The sequence below is a fragment of the Alexandromys fortis genome, unplaced genomic scaffold, assembly GCF_014885135.2.
Source record: "Alexandromys fortis isolate MF-2015 unplaced genomic scaffold, M_Fortis_MF-2015_v1.1 scaffold_94, whole genome shotgun sequence".
In the NCBI taxonomy this organism is placed as follows: domain Eukaryota; kingdom Metazoa; phylum Chordata; class Mammalia; order Rodentia; family Cricetidae; genus Alexandromys; species Alexandromys fortis.
In genome coordinates, this window is record NW_026067979.1 from 1,738,423 (window position 1) to 1,758,551 (window position 20,129).

General features: G+C 45.6%; 1 protein-coding gene across 1 annotated transcript; it reads right to left on the reverse strand.

Moving 5' to 3' along the window:
- Positions 1-13,179: 13,179 nt before the first annotated feature.
- Positions 13,180-19,819, reverse strand: Pmaip1 (phorbol-12-myristate-13-acetate-induced protein 1). Its single transcript, XM_050158018.1, has 3 exons — positions 19,538-19,819; positions 17,185-17,343; positions 13,180-15,332 (listed from the first exon to the last, which is right to left on the reverse strand). Exons 1-3 carry the CDS (start codon positions 19,587-19,589, stop codon positions 15,229-15,231), a joined length of 315 nt encoding a protein of 104 aa, XP_050013975.1. The 5' UTR covers positions 19,590-19,819; the 3' UTR covers positions 13,180-15,228.
- Between the last annotated feature and the right edge of the window lie 310 nt (positions 19,820-20,129).

Below are 20,129 nucleotides of genomic sequence, written 5' to 3' on the forward strand. Positions count from 1 at the left end.
TGTGGTGCTAAGTGTTGAAGCCAGGGCCTCTTACCTTCCTGGTCAGCTCTGGCTGCACACCCAACCCAAAGATAAAATCATCTTTCTGATCTGAGCGATTGGCATCACCTTCTCAGAGAAAAACAGATTTTGACGTGGACCTTGATGTGCAACGAAGGCTTGAACAGCGAAAGTGAGAAGGAAAGAAACCCAAAGTTGGTAGGAAAATTATTAAAGCAAATCCCAGAAAGAAAGAAAGAAAAAGAGAAAGAGAGAAAGAGAGAAAGAGAGAAAGAGAGAAAGAGAGAAAGAAAGAAAGAAAGAAAGAAAGAAAGAAAGAAAGAAAGAAAGAAAGAAAGAAACCGAGGAGAGGATGGGGAAGCAGCCAGGATATCAGCTTAAAGAGGGCAGGAGAGGATTTGAGGTGTGGCTCCCTGGGGAGAGAACTTGCCAACATTACAAGAATACAGTTGGACACCCAAAGCCACAAAAAAAGAAAAAAGATAGAAAGAAAACAAACAAGAAGAAACATGTGGGAGCTCGGTGCTTGAATAACATGGTTAGAAAAGCAGAAACTGACATTTCAAGAGCACAGGAAAGAGGAACTTGCCGGGGGCCTGCCGCACATGGAGCTACACACTCACCGCTTTACATACATTTGAAGGAGCCGGTGCTCAGAGCAGAAATAAAAGGGCTGGGTGTCGCAATAAGACCAGTGGTGACCTTTAAAAAAAAAAAACAAAACAGCAACTGTAAAGGAGCCGCGATGATTAAAAATTACACTGTTTGAGGAAGTCAGCTAAGAAAGCCTCATCTTTAGAGACACGGTCCCAATAATAGTTTGCAGGCTTGCTTGTTGAGATTTGAGTCACCGATGATTTCAATGGCAAAACAACTTACCTGATAGTGAAGGCAGAGCCTTTGTTTATTTGAAGTTAACAGCAGTGGACGGTACCTGACCCCTGTCTTGTTGCTAATGGCCACCTTCTCGGTTGAGAGCTGCGAGCTCTGAACTATCTCCAACCGTTTCATCTGGTCATGCTCAGCTGTCTAACATCTGTGAGGCAGGGGGCTGCTTCCTTCATCTCTTCACACAGTGGGAATTTAGTAATCCCAGGAACAACTATGACTACAAGAGGCTCTTGTAATCCTCTGAAGTATTTGAGAAGGAGGGCCTGGCCAAGAGCCTGGCTTCCACAAAATCTTTCAACCCCTTTTTGACCTCATAAAAGTGACACCGCTTAAGAGTTATGATCCCTTTCTCATGCATGACTTGAAAATGGGGAAAGAAAGAGAAGGAGAATGTAGTTTGTGTAGGTAGAGATCTTTCCAATTAAGGCTGCTGTAGGTAGGTCTGGGATGTTGCTCAGTCAAGAGGGTGCTTCCCTGCTTCGAACTTTGCCCTGGGTTTGATCCCCCAGCACTGTATAAATAGGGCATGGTGGCCCATAGCTATAATTCTAGGACTCTAGAGGTGTGGAAAGAAGGAGCCTGAGTTCAAGACCAGCCTCATGTCATATGGAATTCAGGACCAGTCTCGCCTGTATGAAACTTTGTCTCAAAAAGGAGGGAAAAAATCTACTATAGGGCTGGAGAGATGGCTCAGAGGTTAAGAGCATTGCCTGCTCTTCCAAAGGTCCTGATTTCAATTCCCAGCAACCACATGGTGGCTCACATCCATCTGTAATGGGGTCTGGTGCCCTCTTCTAGCCTGCAGGCATATACACAGACAGAATATTGTATATGTAATAACTAAATATTAAATAAAGAAATCTAATATAGATACATACAGAATAACATTAGCACCCTACAAGGGCAACCAACCAGTTTGCCTGGGACTGCAAGTATTTTCAAAACAAAGGATCTTCCATTTAACTCAGGATAGTCCCATATCAGTAAGGACCAAAGAACTTTCTATATTCTTCAAAGATAAAGCTATTAAATGCTGCCATGAAGACAAGGGTAGATAGCTATGACCCACTGATCGTATGGATATATGTGTGTATATGTGTGTGTGTGTGTGTGTGTAATGTATATGAGTGACACATAATGACAAAATTGTCCCAGCATACACAGATATGTGTGTAGATGCATGTCTATATACATTTGTGTGTTCACATACACACAGTTTTACTTATTTATTTATTTTGCAGTGCTGAGTATCAAACTCAGGGACAGCTATGCAATTGTTCTTCCCCTGGGCCATACTCCCAGCCCCTATATTTTTTTCTTGACAGTCTCATTATGTAGCTCTGGCTAGCCTGGAATTTGCTATATAGACCAGGGTAGCCTTAAGCTCACAGAGTTCTGCCTGCCTCTGCCCCTGTAATCATTTTTTGGCCGGACCCCCCTCTAACCGTAAGACAGTTTGGGTCGGAGGATGATAACAGCATCTTTTAACCTGCATATGTCTGCTCATTAGTCCGGCTCTCTTCTTCTATAAATAGTGTGAATTGCAAGAATGTACACACGGCTTTTTTCCTGTTCCACTTCCTTGTGCGAGTTAATTTAAACCTTCTCATCGTGGCTGGGTACTTTCCAAGCCTCAGGGAAGGTCCCTGGCTCCCTGGCAGCTAGAAGTCAGCTGTGAAGAATTCGACTGAGTTCTTTATGTTCTTTTATAACGACACTTTAAGAGTTAACATTGCAGCCTAGACCCACTAGCGCTCTGAAATTTCCCTTTTCCACGTAACTCCAGGAATGGTTGCAACGGGAATAAAGGACCATTTTAACAGGCTGGTGCCTGGGCTACCTTGTCTTTTTACAGGGCATCTTTTCTCCACAGGAAGGGGGTGTTTTTCTAATGAGCTGATGTGTGTTCTGACAACAGAGCATCTGGGAATCCCTGACTAAAAAGTGGACTTGATGAAAAATAGGATTTCATAACATAGCACAGCCATCTGTGCTCCCGACTCCGCCCCAGCCCTGGCTGGTGATGAGTCATCAAGGCCAACTGGTGAGTGTGGATGCTGTCTATTCTTTGCTTCAAAACATAATGCTAACATTTTTTTTTTCCCTCTCTTCCTTCCTAACTTCTGCCTGGGCCTTGTGCCATGAGACAGACGGGGGGGTGGGGGGGGGACGGCTCAAAGCCTACAAATTGCTGCTTTGACTCGCTCCTTTTAATCCTTTTCTTCCCCACTACAAATAACTCAAGCAATGTCTGTCTCAACGGGGAGCTGGTGGGTAGTATGTCTTTCAGGATTAAGTCTAACCTCTCTTATCCCTCCCAGGGCTGAGAGAAGACTTCACCCCCGTGGCTGGCTCACTTTGGATTCTTGGAGTGTAGCGCGACAATTTCCTTAGGTCCCCTTTATTGCTAAAGAGAGGAAAGCCCCTGGAAGGCAGGAATGTGGATGGTGCTATGCTCATCATCATTATTTTTTTTTTCACATAACAACTAAGCTTAATAATAAACCCTTTACCCGGAGAAAAACCCGGGGTGTAAAGCTCCTGTTGCATTTAGTGAGGCTGTGCTCTGAAAACAAAGCTGGGCCTCTCCCATCCCTACAGCAGAAGACAGTTGTACTGAGGGAGCAAAGGGGTGGGGGAGTTTTGAAACCTGAGAGCTCCAAGTTCAAATCCTGCATCTTGACTTTGGAGGAAACTTGGCTATTTTGAAGATTACCAGCCACACCTTCTAAGTAGGAGTATTCCGCACAATAGCCGAAATAAAATTGTGTTTTTAAGTGTCTGGTGTATCAGAGATGAACAAAAAACTAGCATATTTCTTGGGGAAGTTTTGTTCATCTGATGGAATCAAAGTGGATGCATCAAACCCCTGTGGATGAATGTGACCCTGACTCCCCAAAGCCAAAGACAAAATCAGACAAGATCTGACATCTGTCCCCAAAATGAACAAATTCTTGCTCTCAAATCCGGAAAGACTCCTTCAAGAGCCCCCATAAAAGCCAGGCATGGTGATCCATACCCTAAATCCAACACTTGAGAGGCTGGGCAAAAGGGTCACCTTGAGTTAGTTGGGAGCTAGCCTAGGTTACATAGTGAATTCCAGGCCAGCCTGTGCTACAAAGTGAGACTATGTCAAAAAGAAAAAGAAATAAACCCCACTGGAAACTATCTCATCAAAATCTAGCCTTTCTCAAATCAAGACTAGAAAGTTTGCATTTGTGGTTGTTTTAACATCTTGGGTTTGTTGTATGAAAATCAAGACCTGAAAAAAAATTAAGGTTTCACCACATACATTTACTTATTTGTTTGTTTGTTTTATATGGGGGAGTGAATGCAGTTCATTTTTTTTTCTTTTTCTCTTTTTTAAAGCAAATCTATCACTGAGCTAGCTATATTATATCACCAGCCCAGAAGTAGAGGGTTCTGTTTTATGAGCATTGGTGTTTTGCCTGTGTGTGTATGTCTGTGTGAGGGTGTCAGATCTTGGAATTACAGACAGTTGTGAGCTGCCATGTGGATGCTGGGAATTGAACCCGGGTCCTTTGGAAGAACAGTCAGTGCACTTAACAGCTGAGACATCTCTCCAGCCCCACAGTCCATGTTAAAAATCAGGAGACAAACTTCAGGGGTCAGTTCTCTCTTTCCAACACTCAGGCGCCCAGGGACGGGCCACAAGTTGTCAGGCTGTGTGGCTGTCAGGCAAGCATCTTTCTTTACCCACTGCCCCACCTCCACCACCTCACTTACCCAGGACCCGAATTGTTATGGGAATGCATGAAATGGTATTGTGCCTGAAACCTGTGATCGACAGGCGGCAATGAGTGATTTGCCATCACTGAGGGCTGACAAATGAAAACCAGATGCCTCATCAAGGGGGAAACGGCCTCGGCCCCTTCAGATTCACAGATCCATCACTGTTCGGCCACCTCCTTCAAAAGGTTCCTTTTAATAGCGCTTTCTCTCTCTCTCTCTCTCTCCTTATTTCTTTCCTTCTTTTGTTTTTTGTTTGAAACAGGGTTTCTCTGGTTAGCCTTGGCTCTCCTGGAACTTCCTCTGAAAACCAGGTTGGCCTTGAACTTGTGGAGATCCGCCAGCCTCTGCCTCCAGAGTGCTGGGATAGTGACATCTTCTTGATGGGACAAGATCTTCCCCAGTTCTGCGAGGAAGCTCATTTCTAACCCTCCATCTCAAATGGAAATCTAGCTGGTATTTTATTGACCCTGACTCTGAGCTACACATGATGGAGATTATAAGTGCTTATAATTTTCATGGTGGATTGAAGCTGATGTGTTTATTTCCTTTTATGAGAGAACTTGGATCAGAAGCAAATGACAAAACAGCAGCCTGATTTCAGCCTAGAAGCAATGACAACTGTGGGGCCGGGGACACTGAGAGAGCAGGGCATGGTAGTACACGCCTGTAACCGAAGCACTTTAAATAGGACTGCAGCAGGGGGATTACCATAAGTTCAGGTCAACCTGAACTACGTAGAAAGACCCCGTATTTTAAAAAGAAAGAGTTGGGGGAGGGGGAGAAAGGAGGAAAGACAAAAAAAAAAAAAAAGGTGTGGGCTGTGGGTTTTTCTAAGTGCAGTGGAACGCTTCTCTGCTTTTGGGGCACTTCACCCAGGAAGCTCTGGTTCCAGAAAGGCAGCAGTCACAAAACCCAGTGGCTCCTAAGTTCATCATCTCACACCCAGAAGTATAAGGAAACCTGGGCAAGGAGTGAGTGGAGTATCTGTGAACTAATAAGGAAAAGTGGGAAAGAACTCAGACTGGGCGGGACTGCAAGGAAAGTCTGCCATCAGAAACAAGCTGCCCTGCACAGTGGACAGATCTTGTGTGGGGGTACAGTGGTGGGGTGGGAGTGACGTAATCTCTATCAGGATTGGTAATCTTTGAGCACATCATGAGCAAAACCAGGAAACAGTCTACCAGCCCTGTATGTGTTTCCTCAGCCCAAAAACCTAGCTTGTCCATTCAGGGGAGGGGGTCATAGCTAGCTCATGATTCTCCATAGGCCCTGCCCTTACTAAGGGATGCTAACTCCTGTCTCAAAAAATACCTGAATAGAAATAGGACATTGGAAATGGTCAAAGCTCACAAACCCTGGAAGAAGATATAAGAGCATGACAGGGCGGGGGAAGTGGGGAGGGAGGAGAAACCTTTTCCTGTATGCTGTGTGGCATTTTTCCTGGTATGTGACAGAGAAGTGTCTATTTACTCCAGAAAGGAAATCTACTACTGCCAAAGTCCAGCTTGAAGGAACAATGATTTTGTTGGGGTTGTTTTCGGGAATATGGACAACTCTGTGTCCCTGAAAGTACACCCCGACATGGGTGATGACTTGAAAACCGGAACTAGGGAGCTCTCTGTCCAGTGTCTTCTCTCTTCAACAATGCTTATTGTTTATATAACCTGGGTGCTGGGCGTGGGGTGGGGTGGGGTGGGGGAGCCTGTGTATCTAGTTAATGCCAGAGACTTCCTGAAATTTATGAGTTGATTTAAACTCTTTTGGAGCCTCTCATTAAAACTTCCTGAGTCCTTGGGACTGGAGAGGTGGCTAACAGTTAAAAGACCACTGGCTGCTTTTGCAGAGGACCCAGATTCAATCGCCAACACCTACATGGAAGCCCACAGCTGTTTGTAGCTATGGTTTCAGAGGATCTGACACCCTCACACAGACGTGCAGGCAGGCAAAACACCAATGCTCATAAAGTAAAAATAAATCAATCATTAACGAAAAAGTAAAAAAGGAAGAAAGAAAACTTCCTGAGTCCCAAGGAGCTGCCCTGCAGGAAGGAGTGCTAGCCTTCGGAGATGACTACAGAACATTACAATCCAAGATCTAGATGGACAAGCATGGAATCTTAGCATTCTCGCAGGAGATTGAGGCAGGGGAATGTTGAGGTCAGGACCAGCCTAGTATAGAGCCTGTCTCTAGGCTAGGAAAACAGAAAGAACAGGGACCGTCACGGTGTTATTTCACTTTTGGTTGTTCTGTTCTGTCCCGTTGTGCAATACGAACCCAGGGTCCTGCAAAGTTGGGCATTAACCCAAAACTGAAGGAGAATGTCTCCCTGTGTTGGGAGGGGAACCCAGAGCATGGTAACAATGACATATAGTAAACATCTGAGTCCCGAATCCTGTCTAGAGTTCCTATCAGCTCTCCTACTTCTCTGGTGTTGGGGGCGGGGGGGGGGGGGGGCGGACGTATTCAGAGAAGTTGTGGGTAAGTGTGACTGTTTCACCAAGTCAAATCAATTTCTGCAAGTCCTTGAGGGAGCACCTGCTTTGCGCTGACAAAGGGTTTGTTCTTTAACTGTGAAAATGCTCCCGATTACACAGCAGGGTGTGTCCTGTCAGGTGACCCCGGCTATTTTCAGCTGCATATAAGTAGCTCTGCCAGCGCCGGGGTCTCTGTGGTTCTCGGGCAGAACCCAGGGCTTTGTGTTCGTTGGAGGAACACTCTGCGGAATGGGGCGGGGGAGGGAGCGGGGCGGGGACGACGCTTCTAAACGCGGGAGAACGGTTCCGAAACGGAGGTCTTTCTTTCAAAACGCCGTTTATCTGTATCTTTTTGCAAACTGTTCAGTTCCTTTCAAGGCTGTGGGCAAGGAGCTCAGCAGGAACTCTGGTTCACAACCACGCAGGAGTTCCTCTGGTCCCTTTGCCATCCCATCTTTCCAATCAAACCACAAGGATCTTGACCGTGACGACGTGAGCCTTTTAATTTCCCAGTAACTCAGCCAGGTTGCCTTCCCAAGGGCATGTTGCTCAGTGTTTCTGTGAGTCCTGGAGTCAATCAGCACGTTCCTGGCGTAGTAACCCTGCCTGCCCTATTGTCCTGACTCACTTGTGGTTGTGTTGGGGTCTGTCTATAGGGTTTTGTTTTTTTGTTTTTGTTTTTTGTTTTTGAGACTGTGTCTCCTTAGGTGTTCCAAGGTGGCCTCCCGCTGAAGATCCCTCTCCCTTTGCTACCTTAGAGCTGGAGCTGAAGATGCCAGCCACCACTCCCATCATAATCACCTCAGCTTTAAGAGGTCCAGCACTTGGGAGGCAGAGGCAGGTGGATCTCTGGGAGTTCGAGACCAGCCTGGTCTACAAAGCTAGCTCCAGGACAGGCTCCAAAGCCACAGAGAAACCCTGTCTCGAAAAACCAAAAAAAAAAAAAAAAAAAAAAAAAAGAGGTCAAGCTATCAGCAGGCAGTCATGGTGCAGGCCTTTAACCCCAGCACACAGGAGGCAGAGACAGGTGGATCTCTATGAGTTCGAGGCCAGCCTGATCTACAGAGCCAGTTCCAGGACAGGCTCCAAAGCCACAGAGAAACCCTGTCTCGAAAAACAAACAACAAAAAAAGAAAGATGTCAAGTTATCTGTCTGGTGGATTGATAGATGATCCTTTGACAAAGATTTGAGGAGTTCTATGAGATTTTTCACCATTTATATTATAATAGTAAGGAGTTGGTTCTGTGTGGACATAGAGGAGGGGTTGTGCTTCTTGTAAGAGAGTCTCAAACCCGTGTGACAGCGAACTAGGACTTTCATCTGAAAAACAATTTTACCAGATGATTTAGATAGAAGATAGATTATATAAATGTAGGTGAATCGTTGACAGATAATAGAAGGAGAGAGAGATTGATGAGACATGGATAGATAACTAGAAGAATTTTTCAAATATACAGAGCTGTATTTTTTTTTTTTTTAAAGATATACAGCCTGCTGTGGAGGTACATGTCTGTGATTGGGAATTGGGAAGTAGAAGCAGAAGAATAAAGAGAACAAGACCAGCCTTGGCTACATTACAAGTCTGGAGAACTGTCAGGGCTACAGAATACTTCTATCTCAAACAAACAAAAAAAAATGTAACATAAGACTGTTATTCTTAAAAAACGATTAGAGAGCGGCTACAAATGATCCCCGTGCGGGCTGGCAGGGCCCGCCATGAGAAAGAGGCTACAGGAGGGCACGCTTCCTTGGCCCACGGTGGCGGCAGGTAACAGACACGTAAACACAGGAAATAGCCATAAGTATTTATTAAGGAAGGGGGAGAAAGAAAGACAGAGAAAAGAGATAAAAGGAGAGAGGAGAGATAAAAGAAGAGAGAGACAGAGAAAACGCGTGCACACGCCAAGGAAGCAGAAAGAGAGAGAGGGTCCCAAGATGGCGATGGGCGGGTCAGAGGTTATGGGAGTGGGCGTGGCTAGGGCAGGGACCCAAGATTAACAAAGACAGGGCTCGGTGGCCCGAGCCTGTGGTCCCAGAACTCTGGAAGCAGAGTCGAGAACATCACTGAAAGTTGGAGACCAGCCTGGTCTGAGTGTTGAGTTCAACACCAGCCAGGGTTCCACAGTGAGGTCTTGTCTCAAAACAGCAAAAGACCAGAATTTACTAGTGAGTCAGTTCAGCAGGCGAAGGCACTCAGCCTGCGACCTAGGCTGAGACCTGAGATCAGTTCAAGGAACCACAAGGTGGAAGGAGAGAAGCAACCCTGCAAGTTGTCCTCTGACTGCCATAGGCACAACTGGCATGCCATGGCGCGTGCACCCCGCCCCCCATAAACAAATAATTAATAGTAAGGGAAACAACAAAAGTGAATACAGATAAAAATGGTCTCTTTGCGTCATCCAACAAATACAACCACATGGATACCTCAAGATCTGTTTTTCTTTCGCAGACAGGGTCTTAGCTGCGTGGGTCTAGGCTGGTCTTTAACTTGACATCAAAAGACCAGAAATGACACAGGCCATACCAAGACCAAGTTCTCAGAACGAAAGAGACATATTTGTCCCAGAGAGACAACGGGCAGGGAATAAAAGACAGAGGACAAGGGAGAAAGAAACAGGAACAAGGGAGAGGAGGCAGGGAGGGACAAAGGGTTGCCTCTGGATAGAGCAGAGTTGAATGTGGCCCATAGGAAGATGGCGTCTTATAAAGGGAAACGGGAAACCCCTCATGTTAGGATGAGCTGGTTTGTTTCGATTGGACATATTAATTAGAGCAGACAAAAGGGGACTTTTGATTGCTAGACTTTAATACTTTGATAGCTTGACCTTGGGGATCAGCCTTAGGGATGAGTCTAGCATAAGAAAGTGTCCAAGTGAGGGAAGAGACATTGGCGGGTAGCTTTAGCAATTTAATCTATGGTTTACAAGGGAGAGGGGGGAGGGAAAGGCCTGCCAGTGCCATGCTTGCCATGCTCGGGCCTGCTAAAGTTCCTTCAGACTTCCTCTCGCCTTAGCTCCTTAGATGCTATATGATAACAGACATGAGCCACCATATCTGGCTCTTTGGGGGAATATTTTAAGCATGAAAATGTGCCTTTCATAGGGTGTGGTGTATAGCCCATCCTTGCAAGCCCAACCTTGAGAAAGTCGAGGCAGGAAGTGTTAAGTTGGGAGGCTACCAACTTAACAGGAAGATCTGGAGTTCAAGTCAAATCTGGCCTTGGCAAAGTACTAGTGGGACTGTCTCAAAACTGTCATAGACTGGAGGGTGGTTCGGTGGGAAAGAGAGCTTGCTGTACAAGCCTGAGGGCCTGAGTTTGGGTGCCAGGACCTATGAAAAAAGGCCAAAATGGAGGTGGGGCAGGTGTATGTCTGTGTGTGCGTGTGTGTGTGCTGGCAAACAGGAGGATAGCTAGGACTCACTGGCTCCTTCAGACTCAGTGAGAGACCTCCTCTCAAAGGAAAAAGACACAGTGGGACCTCCTCTGGCCTCCAGATTCACACACTCGGGCATACACACTCACACACACAAACAAAAGTTCACATATGTCGAGTTTGTGAACTCTATAGCCAAGTTTCCACGTGTTCCTCCTGAATGTTCCTCAATTCTAGCTGTAAGAGCTTTGAAGTTTCTCTTGCACCAAGCCCTATGGGAGCTTCTTCCTGCAAAGACCTCTCAACCTTCCCGGAGCTGCTTCCCCAGGGTCTCCCCCAGCAACTCTCCATCCCTCACTTCCCTTTAGAGAAGATTGCACTCCCTTCCCTACAGGTCATGAGAATCTTCGAGGGTAGAGGTAAAGATAAGGCTTCTGAAGACTGTTTCCTAGTTCTCACATTCAAAGAGGAAGGTCACCCCGTTGTGCCTACTTCTTCTGCACGTGACTGGTTCAGGGTGAAGCAATCCTTGCAGTCCTAGGGCTGGAGGCTGAGGGAGAAGGATGAGGTCAGCACCACCGGAATCACACAGCAGCTCCACACAAAGGGAACTCCGCTGTGTGCTCCACTGGGGCAAGGCAAGGGGCAGGGGAAAGTGGGCAGACCTCGCTTCTCCTCAGCCCACTCTGCTCAAGACACCTTCAAATCACCCAAGTGTTTTATTGTTTTCGTTGTTGTTTGTTTTTTTTTAAGACAAGATCTATGTAGTCTTTGAACTCTCCACATAGACCAGCCTGGCTTTGAACTCGGAGATGACTGCCTCTGTCGGTTCAGTGCTGGGACTGATGGTGTGTGCCTGCTCTCAAGGGAAACATAAAGCACCAAATGAGCCACAAGCCCTTTATCCCTGATGATGCAACTGCCTGCAAGATGTGCCAGGGAAATTGTGGCACAAAATTTGTAGGCGTAACCAATAACTGACTTAATTCCCACTCCACAAGATAGAACCCATACCCGGCACTGCTTGGGTGGCCAAGAACCTGAGACTAGATAGCCCAGGGACCTAGAATAAAACCAAATAATAATGATCTAAAAAAGGAAAAGAATATAATGATAAAATAACCCCTAAAGATATTCTCCTATACCCTTAGATCAGTGCTTCGTTCAGCCATCTTCAGAGAGTCTTCCTCCTGCAGCAGATGGGAACACATATGGAGACCCACAGGCAGACACTGTGCAGAGAGAGACTTTGGGAACGCAACCCCGCCCCTCAAAGCTCAGGGAAACACCTCCGCCACCTTCTACCCCCTCAGAAGAAGAGTCAGGAAGATTGTAAGAGCCATAGGGGATGGAGGATATTAAGAAAACAAGGTTCTCTAAAGCGCCTATGAATGTAGGCGGTGGCAGCATTCACAAGGCCTGCACTAGGGCCTCTACACATAGGACTTCCGGTTCAGTGTTTCTATGGGATTCCTTGAGTGTGCGAATGGGTGACTCTGATCCTTGTGTTTTCCCTTAGGCCCTTTCCCTTCTATTGGTCTGTCTTGGCAACTTCCCTGTGATAGTTTCTATCTTATGTTGTTATATTTTTCTTCTTTATCGAATCTTTGGGGGTTTCACATCATGCACCCCAGTTCTGTTCACCTCCTGGTTACTCCATATCCCCCTTCATCCCTGTTGCATCCCCCCACTTATTTTGTTATAATTTTTAAAACATGAATGAATGAGAGCCTAGCCACTGGGGTAAAGGTTAACAACTCAAAGGTCACATCTACTAGGAGAGGAAAAGTTCGTTTTCTCAAGCAGAACAACACTGGATACATCAGCCATGCCAGGACAGGCTTCATGCTCAGTAGTGGATCGATACACCATTGGGCTCCAGTTTGTGCTTGTATTTGGTTAGTTTGCTGGGTTTTTTATTATTTTTTTTTTATTTTATTATTGTTTTTGGATGTGGCTTTGTTTTATTTTTTTTTCTTTTTCGGGGGTGGGTGCTACTGTATTGTTTTTGTTTTTTGAGAAAAAACTTACAGTTGGGTTGTAGGGAGGGGGAAGGATTATTATCAAAGTATTTTAATTTGAAAATTGTTTTGAACCATAGACAATATAATAATAAAATCAAAAGATGAGCATAGCAGCACACCCCTGTAATCCCAGGTGAGAGGTGAATGTTTGGAGCTCGCTGGCCAGCTAGTTAAGGTTCAGGGAGATTCCATCTCTAAAAATATAGGGGCTGGCTCCGTGGGTAAAAGTGCTTGTCACATACACTTTGAGGGAAGGAGGACCAACTCCTGTAAGCTGTCTTCAGTGAGCCAACAGCATGACACTGGCAGCCAAGACAACATCGAGCTCCACTGCTGGAATCCGTGAAGTGGAGGGAAAGGATTGATGCTCAGATTGTTCTTTGACCTCCACACATGAAGCATCACACACACACACAAATAGATACATGTAATTTTTTAAAAGTTGCATTCTGGCCTCCATACAAACACAGTAGCATGTGTACACCCGCACACATTCACTAATATCTCTAATAATGCGGAGAAACTATTGACCTCTGATGCACACCTTCCCACACAAACATGCATTCAAACGCACATATACACCACACCAGATGTCTGCTGACACATATTAAAATAGCTTAATACACTTCTTAATTTACAAAAAAACACACAGGAAGACGTGATATTTTTCAATAGCGGCCACTGTATTCAACTCTATTTAATAGTCCAGACCATAAGATCGGTCTTCAGAAACAAACATATAAATACAGTCACAGACCATAAATACCCATTTGGTAAACTGTCTGTCTACCTTTAGGCCAAGAAAAAAAAATCTTCAAAGTGAAAACTTTAATGCTGAGGCCCACTAACTACTGAGGTAAGTTCATCCAAAGTGACTAGCTATACAACACCCTTCACGGTGTTACGAAACCCTTGTCTCATAACAGAAATGAAAGTGACATACGTGTTCAAATGAAACAAAAATTTCAACTATAAATAAGTAAAATAAATTACTTCTGGTAAAACTCAATCATGACCTCATTTCCCAATTGCAGTAGCCTTGTTGTATAAAAGAACGTCAGGGTTCACTTCCGCTTCTGCCCTCTGGGGTGGCCATTTTCCCACCTCCCCAAGCCACCTTATTCCTATTATTTGTTGACTATGTGACTTTTGTCAAAATATAAATGTCCAGGTTTAACAAATAACATTTCCCGGTTTTTAAGGCTCAATTTTGTTATACTCCCACTTTTAAAACCCTCTCAGCCTCTGATAGCTTCCCTGTCTTAGCTAATACAAATAATAAAAAATACAGAAGTACAGATTCCAATACCTTTGCACATATACTTAGTAGTGGGACAGCTGGGTTTAGGGTGGTTCATTTCTTAGTTTTAAAAGAACCTCAATGCTGTTTCACAAAGTGGGCGTCCTACCTAACAACCATAACAAAGACCTATAGAAATTCTTTCTCTTCTTGCATCCTAACAACGCTTGCTATCTTTCTTTGGTTGGTGGTTTTCATTTACCTTTCTCTGAATCACAGATCTGTTGGCCATCTGTGTGCCTTTTAGGGAATTCCAGTCTCTTGCCTCTGTTAACCAGAATTGATTTGTTATTTGAGTTTCACGTTTATATCCCAAATTAAAAATGAAACTCTAAAGCTGAGGAGGTGGGAGTGGCTTGGGGGGCAGAGATGGGGCTATCTCTAAGTTTAGGGTTAGCCTGATCTATAGAGTGAGTTCCCAGGACAGCCAGAGATACAAAGAAATGCTGTCTTAAAAAAAGCAAAACAAAACCCACCAAAAACCTTCTAAGAAATACTTGTGGCAGGCTATAAAATTTTAGAAACTTCTTATGAATCTTTTACTAAGTTTTAATTATATCAACTTTTAAAAGTTTCTTGCTTTTCATTGTCTACATAAAATCCCAATTTTCTTTATCACGTAATAATCAATCTGCAAGAATTTTACTGGCACCAAGTGACCTTGAAATACTTCTAACTTTTTCCAGTTATAGGGTGGCTTTCCATACTTTCCAGTTAACGGTTACAGTAACACACTTAAAAGTCAGCTGGGCAATAGTGGCGCACGCCTTTAGTGCCCAGGACTTGGGAGGCAGACACCGGCAGATCTCTGAGTTCGAGGCCAGCCTGGTATACAAAATAAGTTCTAGGACGGACAGGATTGTTAACCAGAGAAATCCTGCCTCAACTTAAAAAAAAAAAAAAAGTCACCTAAGTAGACACAATAGGTTCACAGTGACTTATAAAATCAGTATTCACTATAACACTCAATGTTAACAAAAATTAAATGTCTCCTCTCAGAAGATTAAGTGAATGAAACTAAATAGTACACATTATTCTGGAGTTGCTGTCAAAAAGGAAAAGGCAATACTGAACAACTATCCCCATCGGATGTAATCATTTGCCATGCCCCTTCCCATGACTCAGGACAACAGCCTTGGCAAAGACACCAGACAACTCTCAAAAGACAGTTTCTTCCCTATTCCCATGATTCCTCTTGTCTCGTTTTAAAAGGAATGTGTTTCATGTTATCGCAGCTCAAAGAAAGGTTTCTGAAACCTTTCCTGAAGAAATTCATTCATGCCATTCACGATCTGTGCTCAGAGAAGCATCCCCCTCCATCACATCACTGTTCATCCCATAATAGACATTTGCACCAACTGGGGGAACTTCCTTTTTTAGGAGTCCCTGCTTGCAAAAACTTTTGATGAACTCAGGTTACTGAATTAAAGAGCTTGGAAATAAAATTCAGAAGTTTCTGCCAGAAATTCAGTTTGTCTCCAATTCTCCGGAGTTGAGTAAACTCATCTTCCACATCTGAAAAAGAAAAGCCAAACATAACCATTAACTCGGACACCGGTCCTAGGTCCTAACCGTACACCCTCAAGCGTTGTAACGCACGCCGGCTGTGACAAGCTGAGGCCCTCATCAGAGTACTTCACCTTCAGTGCACCTGACTTCCAGTATGGTAACAGACGCACAGACCAAGCTGGAGTTGAAACATTTGTTTTGGTTTTGCAAAAGCACCCCGGATAAGGTCAATTCTCCAAATATAGAAATTACAAGCATTAAATTTTTTCAGCGGTACCATTAGTCAGCCCTTTGCAGACTCATATGACGTCATCTTGTTTTCATAAGGCCCGGCAGGGAACAAAAGCCAAATTCCAATGGCCTATAGTGTTGATCTACAAATGGCAATGTCTCATAACTCACACCTCCCTCACAGCAGGCAAATATAAACATAGTTTTTAGGGACCCCCCCCATGAGAATCATAAAAGCTTATTGTAATGTTGGAGTTTATATTCTAAAACAAGCGTAATTTGTTGATTGGAAATGAAGTCTCTGGCCTTAAGCCTGCAGTGTAGCTGATGACTTCGAACCCTAATCCTCCTGCCTCCTTCCTAGAGCTGGGCACTGGATTTGCAGCCTAACTTTCCAAAATAATTTTCAAATTTACATTTTGTGCTAAGCCAATTTATTTCTACAAGTCGAGGATTTTTTGTTCTTTTGTTTTTGGATTTTTTTAAAAAACTATTTATTTATTTATTATATATACAATATTCTGTCTGCGTGTGTGTCTGCAGGCCAGAAGAGGGCACCAGACCTCATTACAGATGGTTGTGAGCCACCATGTGGTTGCCGGGAATTGAACTCAGGACCTTTGGAAGAGCAGGCAATGCTCTTAACCACTGAGCCATCTCTCCAGCCCCCTTGTTTTTGGATTTTTTGTTGTTGTTTTTTGAGACAGTTAAGTGGGTCATATTAACACAAAAACCCTTTGAAAACATTAGGGCTGTGGGTCAGTTGGTGGAGTATTGGCTAAATGGAGGTAGTGGGACACAAGCTGTAATCCTACAGGTAGAGACGGGAGAACTGTAGCCTTGATAGCTCCAGGTCATTTCAGGCTAAATGAGACCCTACCCAAAGAAAAAAAAAAAAGTTGACCTAAAGCCAATTAAGCCATCTTCAGGTAACAATTTCCCAGCACGCCTACTGAACTGAAAAACAACAGGGCTACTGCGAGTGTCTGAAGAAACAGCAGTCTGTCCTACAGACTAAGCCAGACTGCAGACCTGGGTTCGATGAAATTCACAAAACAAAACAAAAACAAAAAGGTGCTGGGATGAAAAGATGGGGTGGGCTGACAATGAAAGTGATGGAACTGGGGACAAGGATAGGGGAAGGCAAAAAAAGAACTCCTCACCTGCTAAACGCCCACCCCTCTCCCCCAACCTTCCCATCAGGGGCAGTTAAAATGTTAACTAAGGAGGAAGACCTCCTAGGTTTCAGAACGCGGGCTCTCAGCGGGGTGTCTTTAAACCTTAAACAGCCCAGAATGGGAGAGCTGGGCCCAGAAGCAGCTCAAGAACTGCTTTTGTTAGGCCTGGGAGTGGGGGCGTTCATAGTGACCGGTCCTCTGAGCTGCACTCCCAGGGACAGTGCCCTGTCTCCAGCCGCGCTCAGCGGGCTTACTGTCTAGGGTGGCCACCTGCACTCTACCCCCACCAGCTACAGAGATGGGCAACGTGCAGAGAAAAGAAGCCTGGCTAACATGCAAGCTGCCGCTTCGAGAACTTTCTGATGGTGTTCCTAAGGCACGCGCCAAGGAGGCGCGAGCTCCAACGGACTAAGCCTGGCCTCCACAGCCCCGCGGCGCCCGGACTGTACCTGCTGGCACCGGCGTTGGGCTCGGGCTCCTTGTTGCGCTCTTTTGCGTCTTCTTGCTAGGCATCTCCGCCAGCACCTCAGCGATGTCGGGTTCACACCAAGCTAAATACAGTTTGTCTCCAATCCTCCTGAGCTGAGCTGCAAACTCAGGCGCTAGCTCTAAAAAGGAAAAGGAAACAAACCCTGGAAATTAACACGGACAGCTATCCAACTGGTGACCCGCAAGCTAGCACACCGGCCTAGCCAGCATCCTAGGATGCTACTTGGGCGTGCTTGTTTCCCAAGTGCGAGAAGGACTTAGAATTGTGTGCACCCACACACCAACCCTAACAGCTCAATTAAAAAGTTACGAATACAGACATTCATTTTAATCAACCCAGTGAGGTCTCCCTTTTATCTCTTACTGAAGACTGACCAGAGAACAGAAGTCAATTTCTAAAAACATGTGCCGTAGTCTGTTTTTCCAACGGCAAAGCGTCACTGCTCAGTTATGGAACTTCTTGTTATCAGTCCCAAAAACAATTTAAAACCAAACCAGTTTTTACAAGCCTACTCTGTACCAATTCACATCTATAGAAAAGAAAGAGGAGACGATAAATTAACGTCTTATTTAGGTATTCTAATAGCTGAATAAGGCTAAGAATAATGCAATTAGCTGGATACTAAGAAAACACTGTTATAAGTAAAATTAATATGCAATCGTCTACTTTAAAAAATATTTTTTTTAAATTGAGAGATGGCTCAGTGGTTAGCCGCTGCTCTAAAGGATGCAGGTTCAATTCCACAGCACCCACACGGCAGCTCACAACTCTAACTCCAAGATCTTACACCTTCACAGACATAAATGCAGGCAAAACACCGATGCCCATAAAATAAATTTAAAAAAATATTTCAAAGACCAATTCTGGTTGTTCTCATACCCCTCAAGATTATAAATACAAATTAAAAATATTCACAAAACACTCTTTAAGGTGAAAAATACATAAACACGCAGGCTTTGAAAATTCAGCATAAAAATTGTTGATGCTTTGTCAAAAGGGCGAGAGGCAAAGCAGCTCAATCCTAGGGGGCCACAGACATGCTGGGCATTTGCTGGACTATTGCGTTGCGCTCCACGCCAGTTCTACTACCTTGATTTGGGAGGGGGGAACCTTTTTTTTTTTTTTTTTGAGCCAGGGTCTCACTCAGTGACGGTGACTGGCCTTAAACTATACAGTTCATGGGGATTCTCCTGCTTCAGCGTCCTGAGCGCTGGGGTTAGACACAGACGCCCGGCAATGTATTTTTATTGGAGTTACACATTTACAACTTGACCTCGAGACTCCGTACTGCTCTTTAAGTCGGTCCAGGCAAAGCCATGCTCATGTTGGGCCTTCCAGAAACATGGTCAAAACGCTTGGAAACCACATTAATAAAAAAAAAAAAAAAGATGGGCAAAGCTCCTCCTCCATTCGGATCTTGTTTAACCACCCTTATACTTGCAATGTACCGCTTTTGCATTGCCCCCTGGCCTTATAAAACTATAGGAGAAACCGGGATTGTACCTGAGTAAACACCAGTATGCCCCGCAAAGTTATTTTCGGACCAGAGCCTTGCAATCCCTTAACAGGTGACAGGCACTTTTGCTTAATTAAGATTTATAAAAAATAAGGAGGGAGGGGGGGACCGACCCTCACTGTTACAAGGAGTTGCATGTGAGTGCCTGGGATGGGAAGAGCTGATGGATGGGAGTCGAGGACCAAATTCTATTCTCCTGCCGTTCCCAACCTGGACAGTTAAAAAGCTCCTCAATACCTGAGTCTCAAGCCCACGCCTTTAGGGTGTGATAGCTGGGAGAGTCCAAAGTTTGAACGCTAGTTTACTTGGTGTTGGGGGTGGGGCGGCGGCGATCGAGATGAAGGGGGCTCTCAAAGATGGTCTGGGAAGGAAGGGGACCTGTCAGGGAGGCGTTAGGCCGGAGGCCTCTCCCACCTCCACCTGACGCTAAAACTATCTTCCAGCCCACGGTCTACACATGTATCTTTTTTTTTCCCCTCTCTTTCTCACTTTTTCTGGCCTGAAGGTAGAGCAAGTAGAGACCCACCAGACAGACGGAAAAGATCCTTTCTGCCCTAAAATGCACCTGCATCTCAATGACACGGTGGGCTGAACTCCCACCGAGGCCCGCAGTCCTGGTAGAAGCCCCTGAAGAACTTTCTAGATGCGTGGAAGGCGCAAGCCGGGGAGCCGATTTGGCCCGAACAATGCAAGCGCGTACGTTCTGGCCCGAGCCCCGAAGGACTGAACCGTCCAACCGTGACCTCGACCCTCTGACCTCAACTGGGGGTCCGCGGGCCGAATTGCTAAGAAGTACCTGCCCGCGCTGGGTCCGACGGCGCGTTCTGACGCGCCTCGCTCCGGGGCATCTCCTAAGCGCCGCGGCGATCTCCGCTGCGCACCGGGAACCGAGGTCCCCAACCTCGGCTCTGCGACTCCCACAGGACTCGGGCCGCGCGAAATGGACCGAGGGTGCAGCGGATCAGACGCACCGAGCTTCTGTAGGCTGCACGAGCACAGGAATGCTCTCTGTTCGGGCGCCCCACGCCTGCCCGCGGGTCTTAAGGGGACTTCCCCGGTGACGTAATTTGACGTCGGCCCGCTCGCGTCCCCGCCCTTCCGCGCCGGAGCGAAGTGGCGCAGAGCTCGAGTCGCCCGGGAGTGCAACCTGCCGGGGCAAGTCGCAGACCCTCAGCAGGGGGGCGCATGGAGGGCGAGTCCTGCTCCGCCCCCAAATTGCTTTCTTCAAACACGAAGGTGGCAGAGAAGGATCAACTTTGAGAGGTCGTGCCCGCCACTGTGGCAGTGGCACCCTTCAGGAGTAGCTTAAGAAAATCTTCCTGGGAAGAAAGTTGGGGGCGGGGTGAGACCAGGAGCCTTGGCTTTATTATTCTCCGCCAATTACAGAC